We start from the raw sequence: 16534 nt of genomic DNA, 5'->3' as shown, positions 1-16534 counted from the left end.
TACATTAATAAAAAATGCATTGTATATTAAATAAAATATCATAAAGTACATATAAAATCTTAGTATATCACTTATAAAAGCATCATAAATTATATTTTAAAAAAAACACAATACATGAGTTAAAAATCCAGATTAAAAGAATGATCAATGTCCTACAACGAGACAACGTACCAGTGTCTCCACAGCTGGGATTCGTATCGTGTAGTGCTAACCCTTATGTTTGACAAGGCCACAATAATTACATTTTTAGAGTAATTTATCCTGCAAATGAATTTATACATGTGATTTCTTAGGATAGCTTCTAAAGTACTGACTCCTGCAGCCACAAACATATTACAGGCACTACACCATCTAGGTTTCCTTAGCAGTGTTCTCATGGCATCGTTATATGCCACCTTTAGTCTCTGCAAACTTGTCTTTCCATAGTTCGACCACAGGTGCGCAGTGTAGAGTGGTGTGCAGTATGCTCTAAATAGCGACATCTTCACCACATCTGCACATGCACCAAATTTACGCAAGAGAATATTCGCCTGTACATACAGCATGCGTCGTTGCCTATAAATATCCTCATCATCTGTCATTTGTTCTGTAATAAAATGCCCTAGATATTTTACCTTAGTGTAGGAAGAAACTGCAGATGTTGGTTTAAACCGAAGATAGACATAAAATCTGGAGTAACTCAGTGGGACAGGCAGCATCCATCTCTGGAGAGAAGGAATGGGTGACGTTTCGTGTTGAGACCCTTCTTCAGACTTCAGTTTCCCGAGACGTGAGTTACTCAAACATTTTGTGCAGAATACAGTGTTACAACTACAGAGAAAGTGCAAGCAAAAATTGCAAGGCTACAAAGAGTAGATTTGATCAGTAATATATCCTTGCTTATGAGAAGTGCATTCAACAGTCTAAATACAGTGGGAAAGAACCTGGTCTTATATCTGCTTTCAAACATTTGTATATTTTGTCCGATGGGAGAGGAGAAGGGGGAATGACTAGGGTATGTCAGAGAGTTATAAAATCATACAGGATGGATCCATGCCGACCAAGATGCCCCTGAGTTGTCCTTGATTATGTTGAGTGTTTTCTTGAGGATGCATGAAGTGTCGATGAAGTCAATGGGGGGGTTGCTTAGTGTGAGGGACAGAGCTTTGTCCGCTGCTCTGCAATTCCTTGTGGTCTTGGGCAGAGCAGTTGCCAAACCAAGCTGGGATGCATCCTGATAGAATGCTTTTCTATGATGCTTTTGTAGAGATTGGTGAGAATAATTGCATATTTGTCAAATTTCCTTAATTATCTGAGGAAGTGGATGCATTAGTCTACTGTCTTAACCATAATGTCAATGTGGTTGGACAGGACAAATTGTTGCTGATATTTACACCTCGGAACTTGAAGCTCTCGACCATCTCCAGTTCAGCACCATTGAGGCCGATTGAGGCGTGCACTCGATCCCACTTCCTGAAATCGATATCTAGCACCTTTGTTTTGCTGACATTGGGGGAGCAGTTGTTGTCTTGACACCACGTTACTAAGCTCTCTATCTCCTTCCTGTTCTTTGCCTTCCCGTCTTTCGCAATCAGGCCCATTTTGCTGGTGTCATTTGTCAACTTTTAAATGGAGTTAGTGCAGAATTTGGCTGTGCAGTTGTGGGTGTACAGGAAGTATTGTAAGAGGCCGAGAATGCATCCTTGTGGGTCAGGAAGTCAAGAATTCAATTGCAAAGGTGGGTGTTGGGTCATGAGTCCAGGGGTTTGGACATGAGTTTGGTGGGAATTATGATGTTGAAAATGGAGCTACAGTCAATAAGTTCGAAGCTGACATAAAGCCACTGTTCCTGTGTTTAAATGGGTTCACGCTCATGAAGACCGATCTGACGTGGGTGCACCTGCCTCAAAGCTGTTGGGGTGTGTGACATTATTTTAAATCATAATAGTAATTTATTAGCCAAGTATGTTTTGCAACATACGAGGAATTTGATTTGCCACAGTCATACCAAAAAAGCAACAAGATATACAACTACATAAAATTTGACATAAACTTCTCCACATTCCTCACTGTGATGGAAGACAATAAAGTCTTATCTTCTTTCCTCCTTTTTTTCTCCCACGGTCATGGGAGTCGAACCATCCTCAGTCGGGGTGATCGATGCTCCCACGATCGGGGCGGAAAGAAGCTCCCGCGATCGGGGCAGCCGAAGCTCCCGCGGTTGGAGGTCCCGAAGTTGATCCCTGACAAAGGGGTTCGCAAGCTCCACAATGGTGAGTCCGCAGGCTCCTGCAGTTGGAGATCCCAAAGTCGGTTCCCAGCAAGAGGCCGCCAGCTCCACGATGTTAGGCCGCAGTGCGGAGGGAGATACGATACGGAAAAAAGTAGCATCTCCGTCGAGGAAAGAAATAAAAAAGTTTCTCCCAACACACCACCCCCCACGTAATACAAAACTAAAAGTACACTAAAACATACAATAAACTAAAAACAACAACAATGGAAAATGACGAGACAGACAATGGCGAGGCACCACCTGGTGGTATTCCACTGACCTCTGTTCAAACTATGCATAAAATGCATTGTGGTCATGGGGGAAGAACATATTGTTGTCAGCAATGCAGCCCAAATTCACTTTGTAGCCCTTTATAGCATGCACGCCTTGCCACAATCGATTGGTGTCTTTGTGGTTAAACTGGAGCTCTGTCTTGGCATTGAATTTTCTCTTGGCATCCTTGATGGCTTTATGAAGGTCGTACATACATTGCTTGCACAGGTTGGGATCATCCGACCTGAAGGCCACAGATTTGGACTTCGCCTTGAACTGGATCTCATGGCAAGCATATACCGATGAAGACAGTCACAACAGAAGCATACTCATTCAAATTGGCTGCAGACTGCATGAATATGAATTAGTCCTTCGACTCAGCACAGTCATGTAATATCTTATCCGTTTCTTTGGACTATTTATTTGCACTGGACTGGCATTGTAGGTTCAAACTTTCATCATATTAAATATAAATATAATTTCTTCATTCTGGCCCACACATTCATTTAACTATACTCTGAATTAGTCTAGATTTTTAATACGTAGGATGTCAAATAAAAGTTGTGGGTCACAGTTACACAACTGTGACCTGTTGCTGCCTGCCTTACAGTGCAAAGACCTGGGTTCGATCCCGACTACGGGTGCTGTCTGTATGTTCGGAGTTTGCATGTTCCCGTGACCGCGTGGATTTTCTCCGAGATCGTTGGTTTCATCTCTCACTCCAAAGACGTGCAGGTTTGTTGGTTAATTGGCTTGGTATAAATGTAAAATTGTCCCTTGTGTGTGTAGGATAGTGTTAATGTGTGGGGATGGCTGGTTGGCGCAGACTCGGTGGGCTGAAGGTCCTGTTTCTGCACTGTACCTCCAAACTAAACCAAAATAATAATCAGGAGACACTACTGAATACATTTTCCCCCTTCTCATTATGATTATCACATCGAGTGATTCCTCATAAACTTACTTTTATTTATGGTAGGCTTAGTTTCTTTATTCTTGGTATTCAGCAAAATGATTCCTAGCTTTTCTTATAGAAATATTTACATTTCTGCAGGACCTTTCATCCACTTGGAACATACGATGCGGCCATTGATGCAACCTAAGGAATTAACAAGCCTAATTATACGTTACAAGTTCATATAAAATGGTGTGAAAGTAGCCCAGAAAATTATTTAATCAATGGTTCAATGGTACTTTATTTTCACATGTACCTAGGTACAGTGAAATTCCTTTTTTGCACACAGTTCGATAAAATTTGTGCAATATATAGGCACAGTCATACTTAAGTAGAAGAGTCAGAATCGTAGATTACGTTGAGGCAGAACATAAAAGTCACCACATTTCCCATGTCATTTTGCACATTTCCAGCACCAAATAAACTCGGTCATAAAGGCCTGTTATCCCATACAGCTTTGAAACAGGCCTTTCGGCCCAACTAACCCATGCTGACCATGATGCCCCATCTACACTAGTCTCACCTGCCAATGTTTGGCCCGTATCCCTCTAAACCTATAGGGATATGGGATAAATTCAGGCATGGGCAAGTTGGGCCGAAGGGCCTATTTCAGTGCTGTATGACTTTAAGGTATGAACTCAGGATGTTGTCCTATTGTAAATGTCATTGGGGATTTTCCACCTGAGGAAAATTGATAGTGCCTTTCAGAAGATCAGGTAGCATAGGTCAATATGAAACCTAGAAATGGATGCAAATGGTTACTCTACTCCTTTGTTTTCAAGAAATGAGCAAAGGAAATTCTAGATAATTAGAAAACAGGTAGGAGCAAGCTACCTTCTTGAGCCTCATTCACAAAATTGCAGCTGATTTGGCATTTGACCTCAACCCCAGCTTGGCTTGAAAACCCAGGTCTAGGAACCTGCCTGTCTCGGCCTTCGACAAACATTCACCTGCACACTGAGGGAAGTGCCCTGGTATTCCTTGAAAAGCCTCATTGCTTTCAGCTTCGCACTAGGTGAACATATTATGTGCTATGTCTAGTAGATGGGTACTTCTGCACCCAATTATGGGTCCATCCATGGTATTGGATCTGAAAAAGAGCACATCAAGCACTTTTGTGGCAGTAGACCAGAGAGCGAGAGAGAGCCAAGCCTTCAGTGGTGGTCTTGATCATACATGCTTCTAAATCTGAGAGACAGAGAGCAAAAACTAAACCACTTTCTATTCTGTGAGATACCCAACAAATGAAGAAATGGATCTATAATTAGAAACCACAGCTCAATTTCACCAGGTTTATTTTTAGAAAAAGGGCTTATTTGACTGCAGATGCATCTGGTTCAACTGATTAGAAATCATGTTTAATGCTTGACATGTGACATCTAAAATAAGACGCATTGCTAATTTTCCTGCTCTGACTAAGGGCAGCAAATCACAAAACTCTCCACCTCCCTCTGGTCTTCCCTTCCAACACCATGCAGGCAGTTACTATCCGAACCTTGTATTCCCAAGGTGGCTATTTCTTTCAGAGCAGGGACTTCTGAAGCTGATAGCAACGGTTTTTTTTTAACTAAAGTGTATGAACATTCTTTATTTGACGGCAGTTCGAAATCAATAGGAAGTGAAAGCCATTGCTGCTACCAGAGCAAAACTATTTTCTCATCTGTTACACTCGTTCTTTAAATATTTAGGTTTCTTTCTGAATTGTTCAGGTAAATGATTAGTCAAACTCACCCATTGTTGGGAGACAGACACATTCACCTGTACCAAGCCTGTTGATTTCATTTAGTGGTTTCCTTATCCAGACCTGGTTGTATGAAGCACTTTTTTCATTTACAATGCATTTTCACTACAATTTACAATGCACTTTCAGACTCTTTGGAACATGCCTTTCTGCATTTTCCAAGCAGACCATCATGGATTTTAGTGGGGAGAATTGATCACTAGCTATTAGGGGCTTTTATGTTCCGGCATTAAGAGATGTGGCTGGGGCTTGGTGTGGTGGGAATTTTGATGGAACGTAATGTAGGTGCTGTTTATGCCAGGGGATTTTCAGTGATCCATCTTGTGGGTGAAGCTTGTGGTTGGGGCTTCTTGTGGATGAGGTTTGTAATTGGCATTTATGGTGAGCATGATTTGTAGGGAATGCCTTATGAAGTCCAATGAGTTAAAGATGAAGTAGAAAATATACTGCAGCTTCTGTTCTGAAAATGTGGCTATTTTATTGAAGGCAATGCAGATCTCAAAATAACTCAGGGGAATGTAATTCATAGTTACATTCAGAGGTCAATTCTAAAGGGAAAACTCCAGAACACTGAGGGAAAATGCGAGCAACTTTTCTTTGAAAACATGCTGACTGTCATGGCACAAGCATTTCTCACCCATGTCAGTCAGGAAGCTGGGCAAATTTCCTCCCTGACCACATGCAAAAACCATGCAAAATGACAGGATCAGCCTTACCGATGAGTCCCTCATGGTCACATGCAAGTGCCTGTCTCTGGCCAGAGTAAAATCTGGGACAGAGGTAAGGACAAGGGATGGTCATTTAGAGAACCTTGTAGCTCATTGTGCTTGTACCATCCATTTAAAAAGAGATCTTTGAATCTGTAGTTGGACCAGCGGCACATATGTACCCGTTGTTATACCCCCCAGGGTCACAGGGTGTCACCCAGTCACAAATCCTACACTCTCCAGTCATATATCTCAGCATTAAAGACCATCTGCACTCTGCTGTGCAGGAAGGAACTGGAAGGAGCTTCTATGACTGGAATGATGAACATCAAGTGCTGGAAAAAAAACCGCAATGCTGCCTTTGCATAATCCTCCAAATGCATGGGTGGAATACGCAAACCAAAATCTCCAACACTGATGCCCAAGTTCCTTTGTTCAGCAGACCACCACAAGGTTCCCATGCCTGATACCAAACTCCCGAAAAAAACTCTCACACTGAGCTCTGTCTTGGGATGAGATTGCCAGTTAGGCAGAAGGTTTTGTGGATATGCTCAACGTCACCTTGAAGAAATAAGACTTTGACTATAGGAAGGTGGATAAATCCCGAGGGGCTCGTGAGATGTGCCCCAGGCTGCTTTGTCGTTGATTGCTTGCTAATGATGTTTCCTTTCCATTGGAAAAAGAACAGGTGTCAACTGTAGTCAACCCTCGTGTTTTGGAAGCAGAGCACATCAACAATCTTGGGTGTTTCAATGGGTGACCCAAAGGCCTCTGGGCACAATGGGACCCTTGGCGGGGGGGGAGGGGGGGTAAACACCACAGGTGTGGTGACTAAAGCTGCTGATGCTTCTGGTTAACACTGTATATCTGGCACAGGCCTCTGCAGGAATCAAGTCGAAGAATTTTGAAAAGATGCCCGACTTGATTGAATTCTACATGCAGGAGGACATGGGGCTGGTGACTAACCTGCGGTACCCTGTGGAGCGAGTGGAGGAGCTGGAGAGCCCTGAGATGGAAGCAGGTAAAGGAGAATGGTTTTTAAACTGCTATTAATATCATAGAGAGATCCAGCAAGGAAACAGGCCCACAGCCCACCCAAACCACGTTGACCATCAAGCACCCTCTTTTACTGTAACCCTACCCTAACCCATTTTATTCTCTCTGCAGTCCAATCTCCTTAGATTCTGCCACTTACCTATGTACTAGGAACAGTTTACAGTAGCCGATTATTCTACCAACACACGTATAATAGAGATGTGTGAGGAAACAAAAGCACCAGGATGAAACCCACACAGTTTCAAGGAGAGTATGCCAACTTCACCAAGACAGCATCTGTCGTCAAGGTCAAACCAAGTTCTCTGGTGCTGTGAGGCAGTAGCTCAACCAGCTGTGCCACAGGGTCTGCCAGTGAATTCTGATTATTTCCAGTTGAATGCCACACCTACATAAGTGAGTTCCAGGTGAATTCTGGTTCAGTAATTCCTCTGGCAGTTAAAAGGCCGGACGTGCTCCTGAGTAATTGGGACAAGGAGGGATCCTCCGTCTGTGCCAAATTTGCGCGAGTCAAAAACGGCTGGGCAGCAGATTGGCCACCATAATGACTCTCATTGCCCTGACGGGGCAGGCCATCATATGTGTGCCTCTGGTAATTGAAGACAGGATAGATCTCAGTTCCAGTGACGTGGAACAGCCACTGGAACCGAGTTTAAACTGCCTGCTGACTCTATTTGGAAATGTTTGTCCAAAATTGAAGAGCATGAACTAGTGGTGTACTCAGATGAGTTTATTTGTTTGAGTAGATTGCAATAAGAACAGCCATGAAATGGGTTTTCCACTTTAGGATCTCAGTCATGAATCTTGGGGGTCTTCACCTACAACTGCACACCTGTACATGGTACTAACACCATCATCAAGTATGCAGATGATACAACGGTGATTGGCCTCATCAGATGAGTCGGCCTATAGGGAGGAGGTCCAGCTCCTAGCAGCATGGTGCGCTGACAACAACCTGGCCCTTAAGTCCAAGAAGACCAAGGAGCTCATTGTAGACTTCAGGAAGTCTAGGGGCGGCACGCACAACCCCATCCACATTAACGGGACGGAGGTGGAACGTGTTTCCAGCTTCAGGTTCCTGGTGGTCAACATCTCCGATGACCTCTCTTGGACCCACAATACCTCAACTCTGATCAAGAAGGCTCACCAGCGTCTCTTCTTCCTGAGAAGACTGAAGAAGGTCCATCTGTCTCCTCAGCTCTTGGTGAACTTCTACCGCTGAACCATCGAGAGCATCCGTACCAACTGTATCACAGTATGGTATGGCAACTGCTCTGTCTCCGACCGGAAAGCACTGGTGGTGAAAATTGCCCAACGCATCACTGGTTCCTCGCTCCCCTCCATTGAGTCTATCCAAAGCAAGCATTGTCTGCGGAGGGCGCTCAGCATCGCCAAGGACTGCTCTCACCCCAACCATGGACTGTTTACCCTCCTACCATCCGGGAGGCGCTACAGGTCTCTCCGTTGCTGAACCAGCAGGTCCAGGAACAGCTTCTTTCCGGCGGCTGTCACTCTACTCAACAATGTACCTCGGTGACTGCCAATCACCCCCCCCCCCCCCTCCCCCCCCGGACACTCCTCCCACAGGAAAAATAAGTCTATGACTGTATGCATATAAATAGATTTATTTATTGAAATCATATTCTGTGTCGCTCTTCCAGGGAGATGCTAACTGCATTTCGTTGTCTCTGTACTGTACACTGACAATGACAATGAAAGTTGAATCTGAATCTGAATCTGAAGAATTCTGCTGGATTTAGGTAGAGAGCATGTGTGATATTGAGCTTTGCTTGATGTTAGCAATACCTATGAAAGCAAATGCCAAATGTTATTGGTGCAGTTTTCAAAGTAATCTGTCATTGCAGAGCTCAATGAACCAACTCCCCCCCCCCCCCCCCCCCCCCCCCCCCCCCCTGCCATGTGCAACTCAGAGAACTCAGGAGATAAGTTCCTCAGTTCATTGGCTGTTTCCAGTCTCCTTCAGCCAAGGTTTATTCTGTTATTTGCTATCATTGTGTAGACGTGATCCTAATATCTGCTTTCCTGGCATTTTAAAGGTGCAGCGGATGTCACGGAATCCCCCACTCAGACCAAGGGTGATATAAGCCAGTCCCTGGTCAACAAGATACTCGCACAGCGCCTTGAAGGAGTGGATGCAGCAACGTTGTCACTGTAAGTAGTCAAAGTCAATCACTGAGAATGCTGATCTGACAGACCTGGAGTGGGTGGAGGGAGTGGGAGCCTTGATTGAATGGCAGAGCAGACTTGATGGGCCAAATGACCTAATTCTGCTCCTGGAACTTATGAAATGGGTGTTTGCTTAGGGGAAGCTGAGCTCTGATATTCATTGTATACATTCCAGTCCCTGCTGTTCCCATCCCAAAAGCTGTGCAGGATTCACCCCGGTCCCAGGTCTAAGCCTGTCCAGGTGAACCAGTATCTGCTAGGCCAATGTCCCAGGAAGTATGAGTGCCTGCTGTCCCATACACACTATCCTTCCTCCCATCATACACACATGTAATCAGATGTAGCACAGTGTGGTAACAATGATGTTAGATGTCGGTGAGAACACAGTTACGGGCACTTGTGGCTAATGTCCTTTCTTCCGTTGCGATATACCTCAACAAATTCTTGTCTAATTATTCTTTCAATGTTAATGCAATGTCCACCATCCAGTGCACATCTCCAACTGCAAAGGATGCACCAAATGAAAATACATTGGACATGGTTAAAAGGGCCTTCGGGAACAATTCTTCAGATTGTCATTCACTGGGAAAGATATCAACTATCAAAAGATATCAAATGATTGAGTGAAGGTAGACAAAACTGCTGGAGAAACTCAGAGGGTGAGGCAGCATCTATGGAGCGAAGAACTCAATCTGAAGAAGGGTCTCAACCCAAAACATCACCTATTCCTTCGCTCCATAGATGCTGCCTCTCTCACGGAGTTCTTCCAGCATTTTTGTCTACCATCGATTTTTCCAGCATCTGCTGTTCTTTCTTAAACAAATGATAGATTGATAGGGCTTTGGTCTATTGGCCTCGAGGCCAAAATCACTTAGAATAACGTGTTTCTCCAGGAAACTCTGCCTTTCGTAAGTTCATCCCTTCAAGGTGATATTTTTCTCTCATTGCTTCCTATCACAGTCCAATGAGATGAAGGGAAGGATGGACAGGCTACTCCAGAGATCACGTTTTTCACTACTAGCTAGGGTGTTTCTGACTATGCCAATCCACTTTTGAAGACCATCTTTCTGTCCTAATAAGCCCATCATCGTGATGACAGCCCTTTCGCCCCAAGTACATTAACTGTAATTGTTATTCATCCACCCAAGTCAAACACCATTGTTGCCAATGTGAACCTACATAAAGTTAACAGAGTCGGCGGAGAGCCATTGTGTGTGGGCCACTGAATATGTAGCTCCTGGGAAATTTCCCAAGAAAATACCGGAGTCGCTGGCGGGAGGTGGACCTATAAATGGGCAAATATTTGCACAGCTTGACCAACGAGGACAGCAGGGGCTGGAAAACAAATTAAGAATAAAATCCCATAATATCGAGCCCAACGTCTCTCTATGCAATCACTAACACCCCCTGTGTTGAGGACTGTGCTGGTATCGGTCATGCCATCCCCAATGACGGCTATCTTTCGGTCACTGATTAGTGATGAATGTCTATATAATAGGGAATTCACTGTTCCTCTGGGGGAAAATGAAATAGTGCATGTGAAGCCACTAATAGTATATGCAATGCAGCCGTATAAGTATCCCATGGACTCACAGTCAGTTTATCCTGTATTCCAGAGTTCCAGAAGGTTTTCACGAGGCCCTTCGTAACTTTGTGGAGCAGGATGTGCTCAAGGATGCTGAAGACGTAAATGGTACAAACACGGATTTGTGGCAACTAAGGCTCTTGCTCAGATTACTCACCAAAGGTCTCAACAGGTAGGCTGAGTGTAAACTCGTGGTGTGGATCAACCAAGTCACTGAAGTCAAATCTTAGCAGGTTCAGTGCTGGGCAAAATATTAGAAAATGTTGGAATCCCTCAACAGGTCAAGTAGCATCTGTGGAAAGAGGAACAGAGTCAATGTTTCGGTCAGACACCGTTTGTCAGAAATGGGAAAGGGAGAAAACCAAAATAGTTTTAAATTGCAGAGAAGGTAAGGGGAAGATAGAAAGTAATATTTCTGTAAGGATGAAACCAAATGGGGTAATGTAGTTCTTTGAGGCAGATTCTGCTTCTTTGTCTTGTGTTAAAAAAAGAAGAAACAAAGTGCTGTAGTAGCTCAGCAGGTCAGGCAGCGTCCCTGGAGAACGTGGATAGGTGACGCTTTGGGTTTGGACTCTTGGGGGGGGGGGGGGGGGGTAGGTTGTAGAAAGCTGGAAGAGAGGAGGGGCAGGACAAAGCTTGCAAAGATGAAAAAGGGCTGCCCCAACTGTGTGGGAAAGTGTGAGAAACACTTTGCATAGAACATAAAACAAGAAAAGGCCCATCGGCCCACAATGTCTGTGCCGAACGTGATGCCAAGACATTTCTTACCTCCTGCACGTGATCCATATCCCCCAATCCCTGCACATCCATATGCCTTTCCAAAAGTGTATTAAATGCCACTGTGATATCTGTCCCCACCACCACCCCAGCAGCATGTTCCAGACACCCACAACCAACCCTCTGTGTAAAATAACTTGTCCAGCACATCTCCTTTAAATGTTGCCCTTCTCACCTTAAAGCTATGAAGTGGACTCGGTCATAATGCAAAGGTTTACCATTAGCAAAGCAGGAGGACAACACGCCCAAGAACAGATATGAAAAGTCTTCCCATATATCCGATGAAGAATATGATCTTCATCAGATTAACCAACTTTCTTTCCTCTACTTACCACGGTGCATTCCAACAGGAGTGACACTGAGAAAGAAGAGAACCAATGACCGAGCTTCATTTCACAAGGTTGAGGCCAATCATTGCACCTTGATTAGAGTCAGCTAATTCAGCACACATCAAACATCAGTCATTTGCTAAATACCATAATATGTTGCACCTTCATGCGTTGAATTAGAAGTCATCTTTATTACTGTGATCAGTGCATTTCTAGACAATGCACTAGTTGCATGCATGGAGTTTGTACTTTAACTGCCATGCTCTTCATGCTGCATGACTCCAATTTATTCTGTTTGCTTACGGTATAACATAAAGGGTTGTGGTTGTAGTTAATACCATTCTGCCTATCATTTGTGTTTGCATTTGTTTCAGTGAGCTAATCCAGACAATGTCGACACTTGAGACATCACAGCGACAGTTTGACAATCAGCCGATACCTGGAGGAAGTGTTCAGAGCCAGGTCTGGTATTGTGGCGACGTAAAGAGTTAAAGTGTTAAGCTGAATGCAAACAATGGCCATTCTAATGTTGAATGGTTTTGGAAATACATTTTAAGATGCACTTTAAGATTTAGGATTAGGACATAGACATTTTAATCTCTAGAACTCGTTTAATATTTGCTCCAAATAGAACATTTAAACTCTACTAATGAAGAAAACAAATATTGAGTAATCCACAATGGAGAATAATGCTGGATGGAAAATGTGTTCATAGCTTTTGCCTGAGATTATTTTAACACCTTGATTTTCGATAGTTCTTACAATGTCTTCACCATAAAAGGATATGGGGTAGGAACTGCATGATATATAATTTGCAGTGCTACAATGAAATATGTCCAACTGGGTTTTTCAAGTAAGCCAGCATTGACTTAAAAGGGAAAATGGCATCCTTCTTCACCATAAGGATTTTTCAATTTAATGATTCCATAAATGGAACATTTAAGCTCGGCTAATGGAAGGAATGCCAAGGAGAATCCCTGTCATCTCCATATATGGATTATTTACCAACCGTGTTTTCCTACCTGTGGGATAAATATTGGAAATGCTCCTTGTTTTGTGTCCGCATTAGATCGGAAAGTAAGGTAATCGAAAAACACTTGCAAAGTCCCAAGTGATTTGCATGCGCCTTGTTCCTCAGTTTCACTCTGTTTGTGTCTCGCTGCTGGTTATGGCTGACAACAAGCCAATCAACTAGACACAAACACCTAACCAATGCTCTCCCCCCCGAGGTTAACCGTGCACAAGAAGCAGCTGGAATACCTCCCCAGTCTCCTCTTTAATTGCAACCTGCAGTGATTTATTATCAGCCACCAATAAACAAAGCTGGTATTTCAGTGTTTCATAACTGCTGTGTGGCTTCTCGTACCAGCAAATCTCTCGAGAGATATAGACAGTGATATAGAGAGATGTAGAAGAAATGAATGAAAGGTATGCAAAAAAAAGTAACAATGATAAAGCAAGCAGGCCATTGTTAGTGGGGTAGTCAGATTGCAAGAAACTGCAATGCCAGAGTCACTAGAGGTGCCAATGCTCTCTCTGTAAGATAGTTTCATGCTAGATTGCAGAGGTAATTGGTTCCTGCTCATGTCCCTTGAAGAGTAGTCTGATGTGATTATCCTGCTGTCTATGTGATGGGACAAAGGCTTCTACTGAGCTCTCAGCCCACCTGTGCTGCAGTTGTTGAATCCTCCAGCATTGACAAAGGGTCAAGATGGCTGCCTCTGTAATAGCATCTATTTTTCAAAGTCACTTGTTAACTTAAACTAATTTTGAGATGAATAGGAATGATGTAATGATAATCGAACATGAGACTTTTAAAAGAGGACTAAGAGTTTTTACACGCAGGTAAAGCAAACAATTAGGAAGGCACATTACTGCAAGAGGGTTTTAATATCTAGCGGCAATTATAAGGGCCCTAGTGAGTTTGCATCATGGAACATGGAGTATAGGTTTGGTCCATCTATATAAGGAAAGGAGGACAGCTTAAGTTGGTCAGATTGATGATAGACACAAAATGCTGGAGTAACTCAGCAGGACAGGCAGCATCTTTGGAGTGGAATGGTGACGTTTCGGGTTGAGACCCTTCTTCAGACCTGTTTCGGGTCGAGATTAGTACGTCTGTCAGGGGTTATGGGGAGAAATCGGGAGAATGGGGCTGGTAGGGAGAGAAGATCAGCCATGATTGAATGGTGGAGTAGACGATGGGGCCGAATGGCCTAATACTGCTCCTATCACTTATGACCTTAGGAGACCCAGCTCTCATCCAACTCTACGCACACATTTCATCAGATTGATTCCTGGTGTGGCAAGTATGCCATACATAGAGAGATAAAATGGACAGGCCACTATTCTCAAGAGCTTAGAACAATAAGATGGTGTCTCGCTGAGGTGTACCACGCTCCTCAGAACCGTGACAGCATGGATGTGGAGTTGATCTATCTCCTGGTTAGGATGTCTAGATCCAAGAGTCACAGCCATAAATTAAGGTCAGTTCTTCAAGATAAAGGCTTCAAGGTCAAGGTCAGGCTATTGTCACATGTACCAAATACAATTAAATTTGAATTACCATACAGCCATACTAAAAAAAAGCAAGACCCACAACTGCATAAAAGTCAACATAAACATCCACCACAGCGGATTCCTCACGTTGCTCACTGTGATAGAAGGCAATAAAGTCAAACCTTCTTCCTCTTTTATTCAAGACAGAGATATAAGAGATGAAAAAATAATTCTCTTTTCCAAGAAGTTAATTTGGAATTCTCCATCCAAGAGGATTATGGAGGTTCAACTGCAGAATATATTGAAGAGAGTGATTGATAGAATCTTGAGTATTAAGGGAATCAATGTTTTTGGCATTAGTGCAAAGAGAGTGGGGCTGATGTAAAAGATCAGCTGCAATCTTATTCAATGAGGGAGCAGACAGGAAGGGCCAATGGCCAACTCTGCTTCTCCTTCTTGTGTTACACTCTCGTGTTCTAGACTGCAGACCAGATGGTTTCTACAGGAACTGTTTTTCTTCCTCGTGATTCTTGTAAGGCAGGTGTTCATGTTTGTTCAACTTTCATTGTAAAAGCCGCCGTACCACCAGGGGGATTGAGTGCCCCAACATCTTTCTTGAGACATGCCGGGACTTGTATTCTCCTGCAGCATCACATGGTAGCAAGTCAAACCATCTATAAATCAATACTCTGTGGTTTTCAAATGCCACCATGTCTGTCAACAGAAGAATTTCTGGAAAGTTAACATCATACACTTGGGCCCGACAATTCTGCTGCATTTGATATAACAATTCCACATATCCCAGTCATGATTAGGAATGGTGTCAAGGGTTATGGGGAGGAAGGCAGGAGAATGGGGTTGAGCGGGAAAGATAGATCAGCCATGATTGAATGATGGAGTAGACTCGATGGGCCGAATGGCCTACCTCTGCTCCTATGACTTGTGAACCTATGAACATAGAACATAAAAACATTTTTAAAAAAAGAGAAAGAAAAAGCTCCTCTGCCCCTAAAGCCAACCCCACCATTCAACACGATCAATGCTGATCTGCACCAGTCCTCGTCTCCTCTTCTGTGCCAGTTACCCGCAGCTCTCCTTTCCCTGGTCTTTCAAAACTGTACCTACTTCCTCTTTAAATACCTTCAGTAATCCAGCCTGCAAAACCCTCTGGTGCAGAGAATTCCAGAGATTCACCACCCTCCAAGATAAAAGATCCCTGTTTTTTAAATGACTCCCTCTCCCTCTATAACAATGTGCCCTTAATCAAATTTCTCCCACCAGTGGAAACATCTTGACATCTAAATTGCCATGCCCTTCAGGTTTCAATAAAATTTGATTGATTGATTTAAAGATCCAGCATGGAAGCTTGGGCCAACCAAGTCCACACCGACCATTGATCCCCTGTTCACACTAGGTCTTTCTTATTCCACGTTCGTATCCAGTTCCTTCACAGGAGGGGCAATTTACAGAGGCCAGTTAACCTACAAATTTGCATGTCTTGAGATGTGGGAGGAAACTCGAGTACCCATAGGAAACCCACATGGTCACTGGGAGACCGTGCAAACCCCACACAGATAGCACCCGAGGTTAGGATCGAATCCGGGTCTCTAGCGCAGTGAGGCAGCAGCTCCTCCAGCAGTGCCATTCTGCCTCCCTCATACTTCTAAACACCAAAGTAGATAGATCCAATTTTTTGAAAATCTTTTTGCCTGGGCCCTCGCATACACTTATCAGTATCACATTCTTACCATATACAACCCCCATCAACCATTCTACTCCACATATTAGCAAGAACAAAAATAAGGTACAATGTGGAAGAATGGTCATAAAAATAATTAGATCTAAGACGTTAGCAACTTGGATACAAATTTGCCGTGATAATAGGGGACAGGAATTTGCAGCCTCAAACCATCACACAAACCAACCTCTCTTCCTTTGACTCAATTTACACCTCATGCTGCCTCAGCAAGGCCACCAGCATAATCAAGGATGAATTGCACCCTGACCACTCCCTCTTCTCCCCTCTCCCCTCGGGCAAAAGTTATAGAAGTATGAAAACGCTAGATTCAGGTACACTTTCTTCCCAGCTGTTATCTGGCAACTGAGCCATCCTACCACAACTAGAGAGCAGTCCTGAATTACTATCTACCTCATTGGAGACCATCGTATTATCTTTGATA

General features: G+C 43.6%; 1 protein-coding gene across 2 annotated transcripts in view; it reads left to right on the top strand.

Moving 5' to 3' along the window:
- The window catches only part of inpp5d (inositol polyphosphate-5-phosphatase D), a 110176-nt gene that overhangs the window by 34296 nt on the left and 59346 nt on the right, over positions 1 to 16534 (top strand). For both annotated transcript variants that reach the window (XM_055646118.1, XM_055646119.1), the window contains exons 3-6: positions 6801 to 6945; positions 9035 to 9149; positions 10781 to 10921; positions 12230 to 12317. In XM_055646118.1, the coding sequence (XP_055502093.1) occupies positions 6801 to 6945; positions 9035 to 9149; positions 10781 to 10921; positions 12230 to 12317 (489 nt within the window). The remainder of the gene's footprint in view (positions 1 to 6800; positions 6946 to 9034; positions 9150 to 10780; positions 10922 to 12229; positions 12318 to 16534) is intronic.

Source organism: Leucoraja erinacea, chromosome 14 (assembly GCF_028641065.1).
Source record: "Leucoraja erinacea ecotype New England chromosome 14, Leri_hhj_1, whole genome shotgun sequence".
NCBI classification, from domain to species: domain Eukaryota; kingdom Metazoa; phylum Chordata; class Chondrichthyes; order Rajiformes; family Rajidae; genus Leucoraja; species Leucoraja erinaceus.
The sequence above is the reverse complement of the archived record's forward strand: the minus strand, read 5'-3'. Positions and strand labels throughout refer to the sequence as shown.